The sequence below is a fragment of the Fringilla coelebs genome (genome assembly GCF_963513975.1).
Source record: "Fringilla coelebs genome assembly, chromosome: Z".
Lineage (NCBI taxonomy): Eukaryota > Metazoa > Chordata > Aves > Passeriformes > Fringillidae > Fringilla > Fringilla coelebs.
The window spans coordinates 11476254-11499515 of NC_140031.1; the positions used below are offsets into that span (position 1 = coordinate 11476254).

Here is a 23262-nt window from a genome sequence, read left to right on the forward strand (position 1 = left end):
TTGACAATCCTTTCAGTCAAGAAATTTTTCCTCATGTCCAATCTAACCTCCCCTGTGCAGCTTGAGGCCATTTCCTCTCATCCTCTCCCCTTCTCATTGGGAGAAGAGAGCAATGCTCAGCTGGCTACACCCTCCTGTCAGGCAGCTGTAGAGAGTCATAAGGTCCCTCATGAGCCTCCTTTTCTCCAGAATTAACATCCCCAGCTCCTTCAGCTGCTTCTCATATAACTTGTTCTCAAATGTTTGACAGCCTTGTTACCCTTCTCTGGGCATGTTCCAGCACATCAACATCTTTCTCATAATGAGGGTCCCAAAATGAACACATTTTCTGACCTGCAGTATGGAAGTATGACTGGAAAGTCTTTCTGATGTGCCATCTCACTTTCAGAGCTATTATCTTCCTGGAAGGAAATGGAAGGATTCCAAAAGTTCTAAGGACGGCGAGGAAAGAACTTTGCAGTGTGCAGTTAGTGAATGAAAGAGAAAATATATTTTAAAAATAATAAAAGACATGCAAATGCTCTCTTCCAGTTTTCACCTGGCAGCCACGAAAGGGCATGCAGAGTGCCTCAGGATCATGGTGACACATGGTGCAGATGTGACAGCCCAAGATGGTGCAGGTATGTCTCTCTATACAAGTAGCATGATACACTCAATTTGCTTGTGTAGTTATTGATGTGCAGAGTGAAAACACAGATTTGACAACTTTGCTTTTCCCCACACACCCTGTAGGAAAAGCAGTTGTAACACTTGCAGGTTTGGGCATATTTGCTTTCCTGCACAGAGAAGTCAGAATCTAAAGTCCTTAAAAACTTTTGTCCTAATACTATAAATTTCAGCATTTGTAGTGGGCTCCAGATATAAAATATTTGCTTGGTTTTTTAAATTATTATTTTGAAGTGAAAAAAAAAGAGAAGAAGAAAATAATTATCCTCCTCCACCTCTTCTTATTATTACAGGTTGCATCAAGATCTTCAGTTTTACTTTCATGTTTATCCAAGCTATTAATCCCATTAACTTTACAGGAGTTGCAGTAAGACATTTCGTCAGGATTATGACACAGTGAAAACAGCTGATACAGGCCGAAACAGAGCTGAGAGCTGTTAAGTATGATGTCTCAGTTCTCAAACGTCCTGTGCTTAATTACTGCTCTGCTAGGAGAATGATGGGAGCTGAATTTGAAACTGGCAAACTCTTCTTAATAGATTTCAGTTGACACATCTTCGGAATCTGTGCCCAGCATTTTCTCTGGCTAGCTGAGCCACTGGGATGACCTGTCAGCATTCTGTCTTTCCAGTAATGATCTGTAATTGCTGGGCTCATGGGTTCTGTTTTGAAACTTTCTTCAGCCTGAGGGAATCTCTGTCATATGTGGGAATCATTTGTCTCTATATATAAAGAAGTGTCTGTGATAGTGGAAGAAGCATTCATATTTTATGTAATGATAAGGGAATATATGTGCCTGATGCTGACTATAATTCCAAATTCATGCTTCACCTTGCCTGATGATTTAGTTGCCTGCCTACACCTGAGGGTGTCAGCCCAGTGCTCTTTACTGAAATCCTTCCATATGAAAGTCACACTGTTTGCAATGAGAGTTTCCTCTCAACAGGTTTCTTTGTCTTTATTGAGTACTAAATCCTGGCTCCTTCTTTCTTAGTCACATAGATAATTTCTGCTTTTGCTGTCTTTTCATCAATTTTTCAGATGCTCTGTAAGATGAAGCTGGAGGAGAGACTTCAGTGTTTCATCATAAATCCATAGTCAGTAAATCATCATTAATTCAGTGAAATGTAAACCAATGCAGACCTGTATTTGATAGGGAATAGGAAATCTGTGAGACGCAAACAAAAGCAAGCCTGTGTTTGAGTCTTCTATGTCTACTTTGTGGGTGACACAAACTTAATATATTTGTAGGTGGTGAATTTGGCAGGTTTTGCTCTTGATGCTGGTTTTCATTGCCAAATAGCAAAAATCATGACACCAACAGACATCTGTGTGCAAGGGAGGCTGTGTAATACTGGAAAATTGTTTTCTAAGAAACAAGACACAGTGTACAATTTTAGACTTGCTTCTTCCTAAGTGTAGTCTGACACAATGTTTGTGTCATTCCTTTATATGAATTAAGACTTTAATATTATTCTGTTACTTGCCTGAACAATAGGTAGTAAAGACATTGTGCTTCATGAAAGTTTTTACTTTATTTTCTCTACCCTTACTTCTTATGTGTCGTGATAGGAACAAGACAGACAATTCAAGATTTTTCCTTTGACATGGAAGGTTTTATTCCTGTGCTTTGCCATGATTGAATAATTAATTTGCTTTGCTTTTATTCTTTTAGGGCACAGTGCTTTACATCTTGCAGCAAAGAACAGCCACCCTGATTGTGTTAAGAGGTTACTTCAGGTAAAAGAAAAATCAAATTAATTTTGATTTTTGAAATTTCCATTTGCTTTCATTAGACTCATTTTATGCTAATAATCTGCACCACATGTCTATACTGTTCTATGTCCTTGGCATCAAGAGAGGTGTATCAAGATTTTAAACATAAAGAGTTTAAGGACCTTGTAGACACTGTGAATGGATGATTAGAAAACAGTGTATCTTCCCTGAGTGGTCTGCAAATACAGTTTTCCAGGTCCAGCTGCTCTGACAGTTTGGTTGGGTTTCAAGTAGGGTGTAGCTTCAGTTTAACTTCCTGTGTTTTGTCTGTGTGGTTGGACGACTTGGAATTAGGTGGATTAAGAGTTACAGGGGAAAAGGTTTTTCACTTCTGGGGGAATTCTGATAAGGTTCCACTGGAATGCTTTCTGTCTGTTCACCATAGAAACGTTTTCAAGTTTAAAGTAAAAAAGAGACAAAAACAAAGTAGTTTGGATCTAAAAATAATATGGAAATAATAGAATCTTCAATGAAATGAGGTAAAGGACAGTGAGGGGTTAGAAAGGGAGTTGAAAGAATGGGGAAAGAAAATAAGAAAGACAAAAGTGAAGATGAACAAAAAAGTCTCATTGTGTGGAAGATGAGTGTTAGTAAGCAAAGTTGTTGTCCATCTCAACTCCATTTCAGAAATCCAGGTAAGTTTTCATGGTGGTGATCAGAGAAACAGAATGGATTTTTCTGAGTTTGGAGTTATCAGATCTCAGATAAAATAATGAATACAGACTGAGAATACAGATGAAATAATGATTAACAGTCCCGCCGGAACACGATGGTGCAGAAAGAGAATGAATCCTATATCCCAGCCTCCAGATTGTTTTTTGCTAGTTGCCTCAGGGCTCTCCAGCTGTCCTGTGACTGACCTCTGTCAGTGTGTCTGACAACCCAGGGTCCAGTTTCACTGATTCCCACCTCCACACCCTTGCAGGCGGTCTGCCCAGGGTTATCCTCAGCCCCGATCCACGTCGCCATCAGGCCGTCACTGCTGGCATCGCAGGCAGCTCACATCCAGCCGTGCTTAACACCAAGGAGCTGCTTTTGTTGATGTTTTTCTGCTTTCATCTCAAAATGCAGGTTTATAAATACATTCCTAAGTGCAGACCTGTTGGTGATGTCCTCCGGTAATTAATGCTCTTAGGATTATCTTCTGTGGACAAAAGAGTGTGTGCAAGGAATCTCTGACTGGTGTTGAGCTACAACAGGCTGAATAATTATTTTACATAGGCAGAATCATGACATTTTTGTTACAGGATGTAACGGTCTGTGTGATCCTGTTTTCTTAGATAATCACAAGTGTGTTGGAGACAGTGCTGCATGTAAAAGTCAAAAGTTACAATGTTTGTTTTCTAGAAACAAAAGCAACCAACTGTCCAAGGAAAAACTTTGAAACTTGTGAAGGGTTTAAAGAGCCAGTCTTGTGAGGAGCGGCTGAGGGAGTTGGTGGCATTTAGGCTGGAGAAAAGGAGGCTTAGTGTAGACCATAGCACAATGTGAAAAGAGAAAATGGCCTCAGGTTGCACCCAGGGAGCTTTAAATTGGATAATAGGAAAATTCCTTCGCCTGGAGGGATTTAAGAGATGTGTAGATGCGAAATATGGCTCAGTGATTAACTTGGCAGTACTGGGTTAATAGCTGGATTTGATGATCATGATGACTATTTCCAACCAAAATGAACCTACGTTTCTATAATACTCTCTCTTTGCTGTAACTAAAACAAAAATCTTCTGTGTCAGAATGAGCCTTGATAAGGATTTGAATAATTTTTTCATTGCTATTTATTGCTTTGAAGTCTAGATTGATCAGTAGCATCTGATAATTGTAATACCACAAGGTATAACTAGATTGTTGTTGCTTATTTTTAAAAATGCTAATGAACCCTTATTGCATTTGACAGCCCATGGGAACCTCATGAACTTTAACAAAGCCAAGTGCTGGTGCTGCACCTGGGTCAGCCCAGAGAGCCAAACGTGTCCTGGGCTGCAGCCAGAGCCCCGTGGGCAGCAGGGCAGGGAGGGGATTCTGCCCCTCTGCTCTGCTCTGCTGAGACCCACCTGGAGCACTGCATCCAGAGCTGGGCTGCCAGCACGGGAGGGACAGGGACCTGCTGGAGCTAGCACAGAACAGGGCAATGAAGGGGATCAGAGTGATGCCTTGAGAGGCTACCTAGAACAGAGGCTGGACAGTGTTAAAGGAATAAAGTAGGTATTCATTAGAAAGGCCTTCAAAGGGCACCCACTGGACAGTACAAGGGCCTGGCTGAGGCTACACCCAAGATGGACAATGGGTCACAAGTTTTCACTTCTGTAAGTTTTGGTCCATTTACACATTGGGGTTAATTGTCCCATTAAGCTTAAGGTTGTGAAGTCCCATCCTCCCAGATTGCTCTCCTCAATTTGCTGTTGTTTGTTTTTTTTTGGGCCTGAAGCTGCAACGGTGTCCTTGACACTTTGGAAATCCTTGGAACAGGATTGTTTTGTCTAACTAAACTGTGAAGAGAACTTGCTAACACTTTATGTGGAGTTCAGGCTTATGAACTAATGCAGTACAGATTCTGGATAATATGAAAGCTAAAACTTAAGGCATCAATAGGGATGTCTGCTGTGAAGAAAGGCTGAGACTGTGGTGCTTAGCCTGGAGAAGAGAAGGGTCGCTGGAGACCTTAGAGCTGCTTTTCCAGTGTCTAAAGGGGCCACACAAGAAAACCAAAGAAGGAGTTTTTACATGTGTATGTCATGATAGGATAAGTGGCAATGGCTCAAACTGCAGCAGGGTAGGTTTAGATTTGGTGTTAGGAGGAAATTCTTTACTGTGAGGCACTGGCACAGGTTGACCAGAGAAGTTATGGGTGCCCCATCCCTGGCAGTGTTCAAGGCCACGCTGGATGGGGCATTGAGCAACCTGGTCTAGTGGAACATGTCCCTGCCCATGGCAGGGACACGTTGGAACAAAATGATCTTTAAGGTCTCTTCTAATCCAAACCTTGGCATGGTTCTATGAAATGCAAGACAAATTGCCTTAGGACATGGTTGCTTTAGCTTTTACGCTAATGTCAAAAAGAAAAAAAAATCTGAGGCAAAGGAGAGATTTTATTTACTGATTTGTTTATGAGATTTTTTTTTTTAACTGACTTAAATTATTCTGAAACTATAACATTTTTAGGGACAGTTCTCTTAACCATGAGGATTTCCTATGGCTTCAATATAAGTTGGTGTGAAGACAGGAAATACCAGATTGGTAGAGAGAAGCTGTACCTTCTTTCAGTGTTCTTCTCTGAAGCAGCACATAAATCTTTTTGCCAAGATGTTAAGCACTCTGTCTATATAAAACATATGTTTTATTTTCTTTGTATTTCTCTAATTGCTTTTTTTCCTTTTCCTTAATGAATTGTGCAGAGTAAATGCCCACCCGACAGTACTGACAATTCTGGGAAAACAGCTTTACATTATGCAGGTAACTTCTTTGATGAAAGTTTGTAGTATTTTGTTGTGCTTGATGTTCCTAGCTTATCAGCCTAGAGTTTCTTTTGTACCCCACTGTAATACTGCACAAATTTTGAAATTGGGGTTTAATGGACTTTCACAATTGTCTTGGTTTTTTTAAATTTAATTTTATTTTATTTTAGCTGCATGTGGGTGTCTTCAGGCAGTTCAACTCCTGTGTGAGCATAAATGTCCCATCAACATCAAAGACTTGGTACGTACCTCCTCTCCTGTGTGTCCTGAAGATACTTCAGAGCTTTCCTCACCCTTATTCCATGCCTTTCCATGCTCCATCTCGGGTGCAGTTCAAAACAATGCTGTCCTCGCACCTGCAAGGTTTCCCTGCTGGAGGAAGTTCCATTTGCAGCTTGCCATTGAAGAGGTGTGGAAGCACTTCACAATCTCATACTGTGGTGGTAGGATTTGCTGATTGTTGAGACATTGGCACAGATAGCTAAAATCAATTTTTACACATTCAAAACATATTTAAAATTGTTTCCATTGTCCCCAGGAGGCTTTGGAAAAGGCCTGGTATGTGGCCAAGGGCTGGAAAATGCTCACAAAGCCCAATCAGATTATGATATACCTGAGAGGAACAAATATACCTCCCATATTCCAAAGGCTCAGAGACACTACTGTGAAACGTCTACAACCAACCAGATCTGGTTTTAGGAATGATGCCTGATAGAAAACCTAGTGACAAAAGGAAGGGATCTGTAAAGTACAGGCCAGGCAGGAAGTGATAAAGATACTCAGACTTGTTTAGTTTTGGCTTTGTTCTATATCTTGTCTTTTTAGCAAAAACAAATACATCACTGACATAGACATGTGATCTAAGATTTCAGCAGATGCATTTTAAAGGCATAAAGGGTTTGTTCAGTCTTAAGGCTATAGGAGTATCTTAAAAATGTCCTGAGCTACATCATGCCCAGGTATAGGAAAGAGAGAGACCAACCTCAGAGGTGCATGACATAGTGATAAGGAATGGTCAGAATTTGGGTAGTGGACCTAACTGGGAAATTCCAGTTAGCTACTAGTAAAAAAATAACCTCACCTTGAAGGTGGTCAAACACTGGAACTGGTACCTAGAACTGTGTCTTTACCTTTGGAGATGCTTAAAATGTGACTGGACAAGTCTCTGAGCAATGTGCTGAAACTTGAAGTTTGCCTAGCTCTAGATTGAGAAAGAAGTGGGAGAAACCCCAGACCACCTCTAAAGGTGTCTTCCAACTGTGTTATTCCATGACTTCATGAAATGTTGTATTTTTGCCTAATACTTAGTTAAAATTACCATTTTTTTTTGTTGTGGAGCTACGGAGAGATATTTTGTAGTGTTAAAATAATTGTGTTTTAACATTGAGCAAATAGCAAAGGGAGTAAAAAAGCAAGTTCCTACTCCCTGTGTTTTGCATCATCCCCAACAGACAAGAAAGGAATTATAACACACTCAGCTATGCTTATGGTACCCAGGAAAAATGTGCTAATAGCACCTCATTTTTGCTATGTAAAGGTAAAATTTGTAGCTGACTTTAAATCTTAGTGTGTTCTTGTAAGTAGGTGGAATACTGTTCATAATTTCTTTATATGCATTTCTAGGATGGGAACATACCTCTGCTGCTTGCAGTACAAAATGGTCATACAGAAGTCTGCAAATACCTTCTCGATCATGGAGCAGACATCAACACAAGGGATAAAAATGGAAGGTACAAAACGTTAACATGTTGATTCTTCACCAAAGCTGACTGTCAAATGAAGATTTCTTCTCAAATCCTTCCCAAAATAGTTGATGTTAGGTGAAATGATGCTTTCTGTACTAGACAGCATATCCTGATTGCTGAGAATGTTTACAGAATTCTGATTGAAGTAAAAGAAGAAGCAGAAACTGTGTGGCTATAAAACTGATCTGCCTGTAAGATTTCCCTAGGGATACCAGAGCATTTAAATGATTCCTGTACAAATATGATTGATAGCACTTACCCACACATCACTCTCTAAGTATCCCACTTTAAAATGCTGCTCACTTCTTGGAATGAGTTAATACCTCCAACTTAAATCCTTAAAACTGCTACTTGTGAGCAAAATCTGTGAGGGTTGCTTTTTCTGCCATAATGCAGCCACAGCAGCAAGAAAAAAACACAGTAAATCTCTATAGTGGAGATGCTGTTTTTTAGGAAGGTGCCAATTAGAGATTTTTCTGCATTAAGAGATAGTGCATGTATCAGACAACTTCTTAAAAAACAACATCCTTGTAGTGAAAAATGCACTTGTTCTGATGATACTGACAAAGATCAAGAGTCTTAGGAAATTATGGACTGTTTTATAAACAGCCAATTAAATTGTGAAGGTAAAGTAGGATACTGACAAGACTTGGCACTTATACTTCATAGCAATTTTGATTATTCTGTGTGACACAATGCTGATTCTGTTCTCTGGCGGCACCTGTGAATATAAGACTGGGCCCTAACTTGTTTTTTATCGGTCCAAAGTTCATTAGAGCACTCTTTATTTCCAGTTGTCTGAAGAAAACCCCTTTGTTTTCTGTCAGTTTTCACGGCCTCATTGGTGCTTTGAGCCTGAGGTGCTGCACACTCTGAGGCCTCTGCCTTCCCCTCACTCTCCTAGTGTTTAATCAGCAGACAGTGTTAAGACTTTCTGCTTAATTGGATGAAGGAGTTTCTGTCAGGAGACAGGACTCCCATTTTTGGTTTTTTTTTTTGTATGTGGAAGCAACAAAACATTGTAACATGCAATGTGCTGGTTTACTTCTTGCTTTAATTGTGGTGAGGGGAGTGACTAGTCCTGCATCTCATGTTCACAGAAGTAGTTAAGATTTTACTGAAACAGGAGAAAACTCACTCAGAGAAGAGAGGATCGGATAACCTTGGAAAATGGCATCTCCAGATTCCTATCATGTCCAGACTAAGTGAATTATTTTGGTGATCTAAAACCATCCCTGTGACTCTGGAGGTGTTATCCGAGCTATCACTCACCACTACTTTTAGCACAGTACTGCAACAGCATCACTTTTCCAAGTGACTCACCCATTACAGGGAGTATGTTTAATTCATTAGTGAAACTGTTGTCTTAATAGTTAGCAAATATTATCACTGTAGTAACTTTTCAGCATTGTATCTGCGCTGAGGAATGTATTTGGCAGTAAACTTGGCCAGCCTATTCGACATGTTTTCAGGCTGAGAAAGGAGAACTATGCCCGAGCAGGAAGGCAGTATTAGAGCATGCTTGAAAGGTGAGGTTTTCTGTGTGTTTGTAATTATTCTGTGTGTTTCTTATGACCCCTTCAAACAATTGAGAAAAGCAGATACATGTTAGGAAAAGATTCCTTCTTTATGTATGCTTACGCCAGGAGCTGTCTCTGTGCAACTGCTCTCTGTCGGAAAGGGAATAGTTTGTGCTGTCATGAACTCCTTCTTTTCTTTTTTTTTTAGGTTGACAGTAGCACAGTGTTTGAGGTCAAACTCATCTCTTGGACTCACTGAAAATCTTTTAGATTTAATTGTCTTTTTGATTGAAATCTCTTTCTCTATTTTGTCTCGAACACAGAATGTGGAGGAGAGCAGGAATGAAATAAAGGTTTTCATGTTGTACCACCACTGTAATCAGAGCATAGCAGTGAGGTTTGTTTGTCTGACTTTACCCTGCAACCATTTCTATCTATGACTCTCCTCTCAGCCTCAGGAAGCCATATTTAGAAATGTTTCCAGATCTCTATTTGCAGCTGGAGTATATGAGGAAGAGGAGGAAGAGCTGGCAAATGTTTGTTTGTTAGGAGAAAGAGAAGTCACATTTATGTACCAATAAACATGCTGATGGAATTTTGGACTTTATTGCACAATAACAGTCACAATATTTTTTTCCCTGAAGAAATGAGCTGCTAAAGAGAATGTCTTGACACTTGCTGTTTGTGTTTTTTTTTTCTTTTTCTCTTGTTCAGAACTGCTTTGATGATGGCTTGTGAAGCTAGTAACCTTAACATGGTGGAAGCTTTCCTTAGGAGAGGTGCAGATATCAGTTTAGTGGATGTCTTTGGACAGAATGCTCTGCATTATGCCAAGCTCTCTGAGAATACAGGGATCCAGAATCTCCTGTCGTCAAAGATATCGCAGGACGTGGGTATGTGAGAGAGACTGACCTGCACTTTGTCACTTCTTGATTTAGCACTGAGCAAATTTACTTAAAAGTGTAGCCTGAAATGTTGCAAAAGCCATTTTCAAGATTATCTGGCTGAGACTTCCCAAAATCTCTTTGCTGTAGATGGTAGTATTTAGCATGGGATAAAACCCTGAGCAGGCCAAAAAAGAGTGTTTTGGAGAAAGACAAGTTGATGTAGCAGCATAGTGAAATTCTGCATACAATTTGGAATGGATTCTCTTTTATACATAGAACCACTCAGAAGAGGGGTTGGAGAAGGAACTAAAGCAGGCAGAGCATTTTATGGTCAAACTACAATGGATTTCTCAAGTAGGAAACTTAATGCATAAGAATGGTGCAAGACCAGAATAAGAACTGTCATGATTCTTTCTTCGGATTTTGTCTCAAAATGAAACCAGACAGTAGCAGAGAAAGAATGTGATTGAAATGGAATTTGCAAATTGTATTTTTCAGGTTTCAGACAGGAATTCAAAAACCAAACCATTTATCTATGGTCTGGGAAGCAGAGCAGAGAGGTGGGTTAAGAATGGAAAGTAATTCTTCCTTTAATAACTTCTCTTTATTCCACTTCTTTTCTGTTCCACAGAGGCAAAGTCTCCAACAAAAGCGAAGCAGGTATTTGTCCTTTTGGTTTTGAAAATACTCTGACTCTCTAGACTTGTAACATAACAAAAAACAGTAACTAGAAGCACTAGTAAGTGTCATTGTGAGACGGGTTGCTATGACTACTGTGTAATGGAAAAGGTTTTTCTTGCTTAGGTAAGAAAAGTGTTTCAGGAACACTACTTTTAGACTTGGCTTCTCTGTGTAACAGCAGCAGACACCCTTGGTGAGGGGAGGAAAGAAGGGCGCATGTGTGTGTGCATGTGTGCTGGGATGATTCCTGCTTTCCTCATGTGTAGTGCAGGGGCTTGGCTCTTTGAGTTGCACAAAAGAGGATCTAGAGAAATTCTCTCTTTCTAAAACATAAAATTAAAGATTATCCCTGTTTTTGCTGGAGACCCCTTCCTGTGAGAATCACAGCAGATTTAGGCGATTAAATTAGTTTCTTATATTTTTTATTCAGCGTCATATCTGGGAGGGCAAGTAGACCTTGTATACCTTCTGGTGGCTGGGAAGTAGACAAGGGCATTGGTCATTGGTCATTCCTTCTCTGAGTGCAGAGGTGGGTTTTTTGGGGGCTCAGGCAGAAGCTGGTGGAGAGGAAAGATGGTAGCTGTGAGGAATGGCATGACTGGGCTGTGTGTGAATGGAAATATTTTAAGGTCACTGGTGCTAAACCTATTGTCAGCTTCTGCTTTTTCACTAAATCTTGTTTGTTTTCACTGAAGCATGGTTTACAAGGGAGCAGATTCTTATTGTCAGGCATGTTTAATATCTTTGTGTTAGTAGAGATGTCGTCTTTACTCAGGGGAAAAAAGGCACTGCATGAGCTGCTAAAGTTGATATTAATGTGGGATTTATTTTTTATTTTTTTTATAAAACAACTTGCTCAGACTTTACTAACCAAACTAACAAACCTACCTTTTCTGGCTGGTGAAACTTTCAGCATGATCAAGGCTCTAAATTAAGTTCAGAAAGAAGTGGAACTCCAAAAAAACGCAAAGCCCCACCTCCTCCTATCAGTCCTATTCAGGTAAAGAAAAGACAAATTTTGAGATGCTTTTAGGGGATATAAAGCATTTTGAACATTATTAGAGTTATGTGGGCAGGATTTTTTCTGTCACTGTTATTTTATATGCCTGTCTTACCATGAGTGCTTTTCCTGACATTAGGATGACACCATGAAAGCTCAGGTTGCTTAGATTAACTAAGCAAGATTGCTTAAAATAGAGCATGGTCCAAGATATAACTGTACAAATTTGACTAGACAATTGTTTTTTCCAACTAAAGTTGTTGTCCTTTTTGCTGATTTCAATATGTAAATTATGAGTTCTTTATATTTTAGTTATACAGATATATATATGGATATATATTATTATGGTCGTATAAGCATATAAAAATAAAATATTTAACTGCGTTTTGATACTATATAAGTCTATTTAATAGTTAGGTTTAATCTTAAACCAGAATGTAACCTGTGTAACAGCTACACTTCTTATGTAATAATGATTCAGAAGGTCACTAAATAATTAGGTCTGTTCTCTGAAAGTAATCTAGAATTGTGACTTACAGGTAAAAGTACTCTTTAATGCATGTGTATGCATATGTATATGTATATGTGTGTGTGTATATATAGAGATATATAGATATACACATATGTACATAAATATGGGCACATATTAGGGAGCTACCTGTATGTGCATGTATGTATATATACCTATTTATATAAAATTTTTTACAGATTAATGATTTGTCCTCTCCACACTCATCAACTTCAACTCCCATGACTGGAAAAGGGCAGGCTTTCTTTGCTGATCAAGTGTGCAAGGTATCAGTGTTCCATTCTTATGAACTTAGGGAGGGAAAGTACAGGATCTGTTTTGCTTGATGTTCTATTTTGATGACTGCAGTCTCCTGTGACTTAATTAGCAGAATTTTAGGAATAAAAACTAATCCAAGTCTATTTCAATGCAATTTATAAAACAAGCCTAAAGATTACTTTAATGTGTGAAAAACATGTACATATAGATAGTCATAGGTGAGTTAGTGTTTAGAAGTATGGTTATGAAAGTATTAATGTTCCAAGAATTCAATTTCTAATATCAGCAAAGTCCATGGAATTGGGCAGTGCAAAAAGACACCATTTTACCAAAAGATGTCAGTGAAAGGGTTGAGTACGTTCTGTCTGATCTTTACCTTGTGTTGCTGAAGATTTCTTTAAGCACATGTCAGTATGTTTCTATTACTTATTACCGGGTTTGTAGTCTTCCAAACTATTAAGAAGATGCCTGTGTTTCATTAGTATTTAATGGGAATTGGGCAATGCAACTTGAATGGCTGTAGCACACTTTGAAATACTGGACGCATGCTACAATTAAACAAGACCTCAGAAATAAAAGACATCCACTTGGACAGGCTTTATCCAGCAGAATCTATACTGTCTATAGTTGTTTTTGCTGAACTGTCCAGCTTTACATCTGCTTTCTGTGAAAATGTTTTCTTTTGATGTCTTAGCAGGAGGAATTCAGCTCCTTTCACCGGGATAATAAAGACAGACTGAGTGACAGCACAACAGGTATACAAATAATTCTTATCTCATTAGGTGTTTTAGGTGGCATGAAATGCTGAAAACCTCTGTACCTTTCTACTTAGAGCATGAGACACACTAAGTATTGAGAGTGACATTTTGTAATTCCACAAGCAGCTCCCCACCAAAACATCCTGCTTCTATTGCATTAACCTAACACACTCTTGGGGAGTTTGCCAGAACAGTTTGCTTGCTCATTGCATTTAGTAGTCATGGGAACAAGCTGTTTAAATGTTGGAATAACTAACTAAATAGCATTTCAGCTTTTTGAAACCTTTTAAATCTTTTTTTTTTCCTCTAAAGGTGCTGATAGTTTATTGGATGTGAGTTCTGAAGCTGACCAACAAGATCTACTTCTGTTGATGCAAGCAAAAATTGCTTCTCTGACATTGCACAATAAGGAGCTGCAGGACAAATTACAGGTGGCATATTTTTGTGCTGTTCTGGTGCTCTCTTAATCTGCTAGGCAGAACAAAGAGCTGCTTACTGTTTTAAAGAGTTGTACTGTGAAGATCTTTTAATGAGCTTGTGGGTAAGATCATGGAAACACTCTGCCCCAAAGGATTAAATCAGTGTTTTGATCTTCTCACTTTTCCATAAATTACTGAATAACTTTGTTTATTATGATAACTACATTCTAAAATGTGTTGTTAACAGTTGTGCTAGAAGAATTTTAATTTGCATAGCTTTGATTATTAGCTTATGGAGCTCAGCCCAGACTTTCAGAGGAGCTTGGCACTTACTGCCTTCTCTCACTGTAGATGACTAAATGAGCAGCTGAATTTTGAACTTTTCCAGAACTTTCTTTGATGGCTCTTTCATCATGTGTCTCTATAGGATGTGGCAATACTTCCTTGCTTACTCTGTTCTAAAAAAATTAGAATAATGTACTTGGTTTTATTGTGCAATTGTTGGTGGGTTTTTTTGGACAGGAAAGAGCACCTAAAGAAGGGGATTCAACTGTAGAATCTTATTCATCCCAAACACAGCTTGAGCAAACAACAGCAAGACAAAATGAGTTCTTGGCACAGGACCTGAAGCCTACATTAAATGCCACTCAAATCCAAGAAAAGTTGACAAGCCCCAGAGAAATAAAAATAAAGTACCTCCAGGAAGACTTAAAGGATGTGCAGAGAAAATTAGAGAATTCTGAAGCCAAAAGAAAGCATGTGGAAACTCAAGTCCAGTCTAGAGTCCCAGAAAGAGATCATTTAAATAGCCCAGACATTTCAGAAAATGGTTCTGATCTTAATTTGAAATTTGAAGAAACGCAAAACAGGCATGAGGAAGCTGTAAAAGAGATTTTGAATGTACAAAGGCAAAAGAAGCCAGGTCTTGTTTCCTCTGAAAGTGAAGAAACCAGTTCTGATCTGAGTATGTTGAAGGTTACATATGGAGAAGTTGAAGCACTTAAGCAAGAATTGAAGAAAGCGTTGGAGGAAAGTGAAAGACAAAAAGAAAAAGTGAGAGAGCTACAGAAAAAGTTTGAAGACAGAGAGCAGAATGCAGCAGGCAAATTGTCTGTCGAAGAGTGTGAGGAAATGAAGAATTCATATCGTTCAGTTATTGATAACATTAATCAAGAGAAAGCATTGCTGATTGAGAGGTACAAGGAAGGGCAAGAGGAAATTAAAAGGCTACAGGAAAAGCTAACAAATCAGATGCAGTTGGAATCTAGTGCTGAAACTGGAGAAAGGAAAGATGTGATGCACAGAACAATAGATGAGCTCAACAGGCAACTTAGTGAATTGTCTCAGTTGTACAAGGAAGCACAAACAGAGCTTGAAGACTACAGGAAGAAAAAAACTCTAGATGATATAGCTTCAGACTACATTCCTAGAGATGAACATGAGAAACTGATGGAGGTAACAAATTCTTTGAGATACAAAGCAGAAAATGAGTTATCAGAAATGAAATCCCAGTACACAAAAGTATTAGACGAATCAGAGGAACTCAAGCAACTGTTAGACATTCAAAAGCAAAACTCTTTGCCAATTACCGAACACCGTCAGGTAATCAATGCACTCAGAAATACCATAAAGGAGATGGAGGAAGAAATAAATGAGCTCAAACGACTACTTAGCAACAAGGAAAGTGAATTAAGAAACTTGGAAAAGGAGTTACTGGAAGAAAAAGCTGCAATTAATGAAGCCATGGTACCCAAGGCCACATATGAAAAGCTCCAGTCCTCACTAGAGGGTGAAGTTAGTGCTTTGTCATTCAAACTGAAGGATGTAATCCGAGAGAAGGAAAATATATCCTTAGATGCCATGAAACTGAGAAATGAAATTTTGCACTTGAAAGAAGCAAAAGAAGGTATGCATACTCTGCTTGAAGCAAAGGAACGGGAGGTGACTGATCTTCAGCACAAGTACCACCAGGTTCAAGAAGCTCTTACTGAAATGAAAAACTCATCAAAACTAGAAGAAGATAAAGACAAAAAGGTCAGTGACTCATTAGAGTGGAAGGGTAGTGTGAGTTCAGAGTGCAAAGCGTGTTTACTGGTGCATGAGTGCCCTAACAATGCTGGTTCAAGTACCTTCTGAGTGCACTTCCCCCTCTGAAAATCCAGATATCGAAGGCAAAGGAGTTTTCTTTATTTTTTTTCTTTGCAGTTGGTTTCCCTCCCCTGTGGAGATAGACAAGATCTTTCAATTTACCTCTTTTTAAGTTCTGCTTAGGTTGGGTTGGCACTATTCAGGCAGCTGAAGTCCAAGAGATGAGATTTACAGCAGGAAGATATTCCAGAGGAGACAAGAAAACAAAGTATCAGGAAGGAGCAAAAATTCACTGGTGGCATATTACTACATCATCTCAACCATAGCATGATTTGACTAATTTTCCTTTGCAGCTACCATATCCATCACTACAAATTCCTTTATACAGAGCTATGCATTTTGGTAGCTGTGAATAGCTGGCCTGTGTTTGGTTCAGCAGCAGAATTTTTAAAGGTGGTAAATGCCGCCCTTCTTGTTAGATATTGCTGATGTTCAGAACAAGGAGTGCAGGTTGAATAGACTGGACTAGGATAGGGAATAGAGGAGCATTGTAACCCTTTGCTTACATGACATCTCTCTTTGTCCATAGAGTTTATTTACAATTTGGTTTTCCCCACTTCTTAGATTTAAGTCACAAATAACTCAAAGATAAGACACATAAGAATACAGTATGCATAGCATCTTTTAATGAAAACCTACATTTTGCCTCCATAGATCAATGAAATGTCCAAAGAAATTAGCAAATTAAAAGAAGCATTGAACAGCCTTTCTCAGCTCTCCTACTCAACCAGTGCCCCCAAAAGACAAAGCCAGCAGCTGGAGGTGTTACAGCAACAAGTGAAGCAGTTGCAAAACCAACTGACCGTAAGTATGACAGTTTGTAAACCTAACATTAGTCCCAGTTCTCCAAAGAAACATGTACTGTTCTTCACTCTGCTTATTTAAAATATGCTACAGTCAGTGAGTACATGGAAAAGAATCTTCATCCAAAAAATCTGTAATTCCAGTTTCTCTGAAACTTGTAGGAATTTGCAAGTCATGAATAGCACTTTAGAATGAGCATAACTAAAGAAAGCTGGTTTTCCACATATTTTTCTCAGACCAGTTGAGAAACAGATTTTTTGTAGTAAAATGGAGTGACCAAACCTGCTGCTCAGACCTTAATTTGTGGAAATGTATGATCAGTTTGCAGAAGATTTTCAAAAACATTCATCAGCTGAAGTTGTTTTGGGGTTTTAAGCTTTTTAGAAGAAAGGATGAGGTTTCAAGTCAAGCAAATGCATCCTTGTATGGGGAGCATAGTTTATTCTCTGAAATTCTGAAATGCTTACACATTTTCTTTTTCAATGTTGTTGTTTGTGCATGAAAGGTCCAATCTTCTAAGCTGGGTTGAGTCATAATTGATATTTCCTAGAGCTTGCTTGCCCAGAGGAGCACTTTATCCACTGTTGAGGATGAAAAGAAGGTGTTGTCCACCAGAGGCCTTTGTTGAGGGCTCTGGAGTGCTTCTGAAATGAGAATTCCCAGACTGACATGCTAAGTGGTGTCCTACCTTTCCTAGCAGAAAAAAAGAGGACTCAGTATGCCAGAAGAGCTCCCTTACAGGCGAGAGAAATAGTAGGCAGAGCATTCTATCAGTGTGAAGGCCCAGACTTTTTTATTCCAGTCCTCCATGTCTGAAAGGACCCTTCATCTCCCATTAATTAGGATCAGCAAATTAGTGTAAAAGTGCAAGGGTATACAGCACATTGGGAAAGCAGGTAACATTTAAAACAGGACCGAAACACTTTCCTTCTTGTAGGTTAGCTTTCCTAACAGCTTCATGTGTCTTTGGAAAGGTGGCAGTCTGTGATCATTGAAAAGGATTGGGTGGCGTTCATTAAGTCAGGGTCCTGCAGGGTAAGATCTTTGTAAGCACCTCCTTTCACCTGGGAAGGCATCTGCTCTAACAGAAGGGTTGATGCCTTTTTTAGGCTCACCTAAACACAGAGGCCAGACAGAATTAGGAGAATAAAAGCAGATATATTTAATGAAGGGCTTTCACATAAATTAAAGGTGGACAAAGCCTCCCCAAAGGGGCTATATCCAAGATGGAAAATGGGCACAAGTTTTTCAGACAATTCTAATGTATCAGGGATAAATCTTCCAATTACAACTTCAGGTAATGTAGTCATATACCCCTAGTTTGCCTCTCCCCCCAATTCACTTCTGTTTATACTTTTCAGGGCCTGGGGCAGTAGGGTGTCCGTGAGCTACCAGCCTAGAGAGGATTGTTCTGTCTGAATAAAATGGGACAGCAGTCGCTGACAGGCTGTGGAGTTTTGAAGCTATACCCTAAAGCAGTACAGGATTTGAAAAATATGAAAGCTGAAATCCTAAGGCATCAGGGCCACTGCTTTCAGGGAAGAGCTGAGTTGCAGATGAGAGTTGATTTCTCAGAGTACTGTTGTCTTTCCTCAATTCTGGTTGCTGATAAGCTTGGAAATAGAGTATGGGCTCATCCCACACCTTTGCAGCTCAGTACTTGTTGAAACTGATAGTATCACCAGCTCTTTTACTGGGGTAGGTAGAACTACAGCATTTTCCTGGACATGCTTCCAAGCAAATTTAGAGTGCCTGGTGACACAACAGTGTTTGAACTGGCTTTCAATGCATTACCTAAGACTGTAGTTTGAATTCTCCCCAGTCAAAATCTACTTGGGGAGTTCTGAGTTCAATAGTTCTGAATGCTCTGTGCCTTTCTGCTTAACTGTTTTTTAGGAAACAAAGAAACAACACCAGGAAATTGTCTCAGTTTACAGGATGCACCTTCTCTATGCTGTGCAGGTACGGCTGTTATGTTGTCAGTCACTCAGTGTTAGTGGATTAGGTGAAGCTGTTTCTTCTGCAGATCTAGTAAGACTTTTGCATGTTTTCACTTAGAAAACATCCCTCCTGTAAGGTATGACAGTTCAAGAACAATTTTAACACTGCTTCCACTTGGGAAATTGATCTAATTAAGATACCTGAAAAATAGTTTGTCAGTGTTCTTAAAGACTGGAGCTGCATTCATTCAATCATCTTTTTTTCTCTCTCCCTTTGTCTAGGGTCAAATGGATGAAGATGTCCAAAAAGTGCTTAAACAAATTTTATCAATGTGTAAAAGCCAATCACAGAAAAAGTAAACAAAAAAGCCAAGGAAAACTTCCTATTTTTATTAACCCTGTTATGGTTCTTTTATCTAGATTTGCCTTAACGTAAGATTTCAAATTGGCAATTTGCTGCTTTTGTGTTACTGTGCTATTTGTGAGGGGGATATATTTGTCTGTCTGTACCACTTCCATGTGCATTTCCATGTGCAGTAGCTAAACATGCCTGCTTTTTATACCCAAAATGCAAGTATGTTCTTCAGACTTTTTACATAGGCCACTCCATGTCGTGTTTACCCTTTGAGTGCTATTCCAGTTTCCTCCAACAGCAGCAGGTTAACCTGGGGGAAAGCACTGGTGTTGCCTGGGTAAAGGTAAAATTCTCTGTGAGGTCTTCTGTACTGATTATAAGCTGCATCTCGTTACTGGGTGTGTTTGATGCTGCAGCACTCAGGTTGCTGACATTTTGCCTCATGAGTCTTTGGCAGAGCAGAAGTGAACCTTGCAGCAGAGAGCAGGAGTAGATATTTATGCTGAGCCAGAACGTCGAACAGCTACACTTCCTGGTGCAATGTTATTTAAGATTAACACACTAAAATGTAGCTGCCCCAATTCACCCAATGCACTGAGTACACAAAATCCATACCATGCTTCATAGTTTCCTTAACTACCTGGTAGTGGAATGAAACTATTTCAAAAGGTAAAAGCATTAGTTTATTGAAGTTACATACAAACAGAACTGTCTCTATAAACAGCCCTTTATGATAGGTTTAGCTGTCTATGCAAGCGTTGGCCATGAAGCTCAGGAACAAAACCAGGTCATATACTTTTAGACAAGGGATTTTAGTGAACACGGGATGTTTACAGTGAATGTCAATGCCTCATACTTCCTAACCTCACTTTTGTAAAGATCTTCTCTGCGGTATATTTTTACTGGCCCTCTAATGAATTTTTTTGTAAAAAAACCCATTTTTTCTACATAATATTTGCATTAAGCTTATTAACAAATATTTTTAGTAATTGTGTCTTAGAGAGTTTCTTTTTATACCCCCAAGTACTCAGTAATAGTGAAGCATAGTGAAGTGTTTTCAGTTGGTAATAAATTTGTACGGAATAATAGACCTGTCTGTCAGTGTGGTCCAGAGCAGTTAAGTGTAAAATTCAGCCTGCTGTTCCAAAAAAATTTAGAAATTATAGGTAGATAACAGCAGGAGGTGTCAAAAAAATCTGTATGTTGTTTCTAGAGGCTATGGACATCAATAAAGCCTTTATCAGCACTTCTACATTTAAAGTCAAATAAAAATGCCTGATGTGGAATAGAATGAAACTATGGAAAAATGTTTTAAGCACACACTGCACTTGAGGGTACAACCATTTTAACAAGCTTGCGGCTTCAGTATGGTATTGTGTTTTTTTTATTCTATGGGGATATGTCTCTATTAATAGAGAAATCTTTCAGAGCTGTATAATCTATGAAGTTTATATAGAGTCATAATATGACAGGAGTCAGCAGTGCCTCAGGCTGACTGAACTCATAGTGCACTTATATCAGATAATTCCTAACTCTGGCAAAGCTAAATGAATTTTAAAAGCAAAAAGAAAAACACCAACTTTGCATCAGTTAGACCTTGGTGTTACTTTTCTTGAGTGGTTTAACTAATGCCATCTAATTTTGAACAGTATTTTCTAGTTAGACAATGCTTTGAAAATGCTCCAAAGAAATGTGAAAAGATTTTGCTGCATCACTTCAAAAAGAACAAAATTTTAAGCATGCTAATGCTGCAAGTATAAAACTTGATGAACCATTTTGTAGGTTGCCTGATGGATTTAGTCTTCTACTTTGGTTTGGTTTGTATATTTATTACAATTATCTTTGTGGAATATTGGAAATTATATACTACAGCATAATAAGTTTCTTTATATGTAATTTACGAGAAGTTTCCTCATGCAGCAAATAAACTATTTCCAATTTTTTTTTTTTTCATTTTTGTCTTCATTTACTTTTCGTGTTGAGGGGAATCTCACTACACTATTCTAACATAGTACAGATATGTTCTATATCTCCTGTTTAAATGTATGATGCAAGAACCAGGTTTTCCTCCCTGAAATTGCATCTTCATTATTAACTATCTTGATCTGTTGTGTGAAATAACCAGTCCAAACACAGTGAGTTTTGCAGATGATGCCTTCTATCACGTTGATAAGTTTGTAGCCATTTCTCACATGGACATCCTGCTAGAGGTAATACAGGTTTCCCATTTGCCACTGGGTTTATTCCAGCAAAGTTTGAAATACCTTAGAGCTGCAGTACACATCAGTGATGTCCCACAGTTCTTCAAAACAGGTGGTTCTCTGTCACATAGCACTTCACACAAAGAACTGCAATGAGAATCTCTCTAAATGTATATGCATATGGATATGTCTGCTTTTTAAGCTTAGTTACACAGTCAGCCCCATTGCCTTTTATCATCCCTCCTCAGTTTTATTTGAGAAACTGTTCTGTCAGTGACTGATCTTGCCTGAAGGAATTGCATCTCCTGTGATCACATCCCAGGGCTCTTTAGCCTCTTGTAGCAAATTTCTGTAAGCTGCTCAGCACTGGGTTCCCTTGGAAGATGGACAAGCTGACATGCAGAGTGTGGGCCTGTGGGGTACATCTGCCTAAGCTGCTACTCTGAAACATCCACATCTGTGTCTGGCCTCCTGCATGGTCAGTCATGACAGCATGGGCAGCATTGGCAATAAACTCCTCTTGCCAAACTCGCTCGCTGCAGTTTGCACACAACAGATACCATTTGGTCAGAGAGCTTGACCAATACTGGTTCTTCTCATCCACCCCATGTCCTGTCACAGCAGGGAATGGTGACAAATTATGGTAGCAGGCTTCAGATGGAATTTGGGAGGAGATTACACCCTAGATCTGCAGTAAGATCACCTTTTCTTTTTCTTCCTTTTTTTAAAATTTTTGTCCCTTTCTCTTCCTGTGTAAACTAAGGGCAAGTTCCTGTAAGCAGGCGTTGCCCTGGTTATTTGTCATCTGGCTCTCAGAGGGTCCTTTTGCCAACCCAAATCAACTTGAGAAGATGGTGGAGGGTGAAAACACAGAATATTTCAGCAGCAATCAGATGGCTTTTTGCAGTGTGCCATGTGTCCTTGCTGGACAGATCTTTTGGCTGCAGCAGTACATAGTGAAGCATAAGCAACGCCTGAGCACAGGGATCATTATCCTCTGAGATGAGTCTGGGTTCCTGGGCACATTGCATAGCAGACTTCCTGCTGGAGCCTCGTGGGTAGAAGCACAGGTAGAGAGCCAATCTTGCCCCTTGCTGGCTGAGCAGGGGGCTCAGGGATGGCAGAATGGCCTGCTGGTTGCCTTCCCACCTGTTATCAGGGCAGCTCCATGGTGCTGTGGGGTGCTGTGTGTCAGCATAATACAGCAAAAGCCCAGGGAAGACCAAGCTGCTCTGTGATGCTGCAAACCACACACACAGCTCAGGAGAAGCAGCCAAAAAAAGGCCAGTGGAGAAGCTGGCAAGAAATCCCTAGGCAAATGCCATTTCACTATATGGAGCTGTTAAAGCCCACTTCATGTTCTGTGAGTTTGCTTGAGAATAGCTGGCCTGGGGGAAAGAGGTAGGTGGGGTGTGATTTCAGTGCTGGGTGATTCAGAGCTACATAAGCTACTGCTGCAGTACATACATTGTGTTTACACCACAAATCTGCTCTCTGGAGGGGTCTGGCAGAGTGGGGTACCAACCTGGAGTGTGCAGGAGGATAAGCCAAGAGGCTGGAGTACCACATGGGATAATGGGAGGAGAGCTGACTCATGGCACTAGAACAGGGTGTTCGTGTGCCCTTTGGCTGTCTGGCCTTCCCCAGGGAGGCTCTTGCTTGGCTCAGCCACACCAAAGCATCCTGGGGCTTTCTTCACACCAGTGCCAGCCCTCATCTGAGCAAGAGGCAGACACAGAAGGCAGAGGCAATCTGCTCTCGCATGTGGCAGAGACCCAAGTGCTACAGGGAAGAATTGCTGTCTCAGGTGATGTGGTCAGGCCTCCCTGTGCAGGGCAGGTCCTGGAGCACAGGCAGCCTCCTGTGGCTTTGGATGTCTGAGAGTCAGGGCTTCAGTCTGCTGCTTGGGACCCAGGCTGCAGAGCAGCTGTGCCTGTTGGGGAACTGTGTGGAAAAGCTCTGGGGAAGTTAGGTGTGGAGGTTTCAGAGTAGCATAGACAAATGTGATGTACTCCAGCACATATTCCACAGGCACAGCTGTAACACAGCAAATTTTTTCAAGCAAATAGAAGTTGGTGCAAGGCTTTTAGGACAGTTCAGTGATATAATCATCTATTAACTGTGGT

At 39.8% G+C, this 23262-nt stretch overlaps 1 protein-coding gene across 2 annotated transcripts in view; it reads left to right on the top strand.

The window, feature by feature from the left end:
* Window positions 1-20876, top strand: part of RAI14 (retinoic acid induced 14) — an 85716-nt gene extending 64840 nt beyond the window's left edge. Inside the window, exons 5-19 of one of the 2 annotated variants that reach the window (XM_084224608.1) lie at window positions 532-620; window positions 2342-2406; window positions 5832-5889; window positions 6062-6132; window positions 7515-7621; window positions 9871-10049; window positions 10675-10703; window positions 11638-11724; window positions 12433-12519; window positions 13206-13266; window positions 13582-13700; window positions 14211-15722; window positions 16491-16640; window positions 18537-18602; window positions 18863-20876. In XM_084224608.1, the coding sequence (XP_084080734.1) occupies window positions 532-620; window positions 2342-2406; window positions 5832-5889; window positions 6062-6132; window positions 7515-7621; window positions 9871-10049; window positions 10675-10703; window positions 11638-11724; window positions 12433-12519; window positions 13206-13266; window positions 13582-13700; window positions 14211-15722; window positions 16491-16640; window positions 18537-18602; window positions 18863-18940 (2758 nt within the window). In that variant the 3' untranslated portion in view covers window positions 18941-20876. The remainder of the gene's footprint in view (window positions 1-531; window positions 621-2341; window positions 2407-5831; window positions 5890-6061; window positions 6133-7514; window positions 7622-9870; window positions 10050-10674; window positions 10704-11637; window positions 11725-12432; window positions 12520-13205; window positions 13267-13581; window positions 13701-14210; window positions 15723-16490; window positions 16641-18536; window positions 18603-18862) is intronic. The other variant, XM_084224609.1, reaches the window with a different exon arrangement.
* The last annotated feature ends 2386 nt before the right edge of the window (window positions 20877-23262 follow it).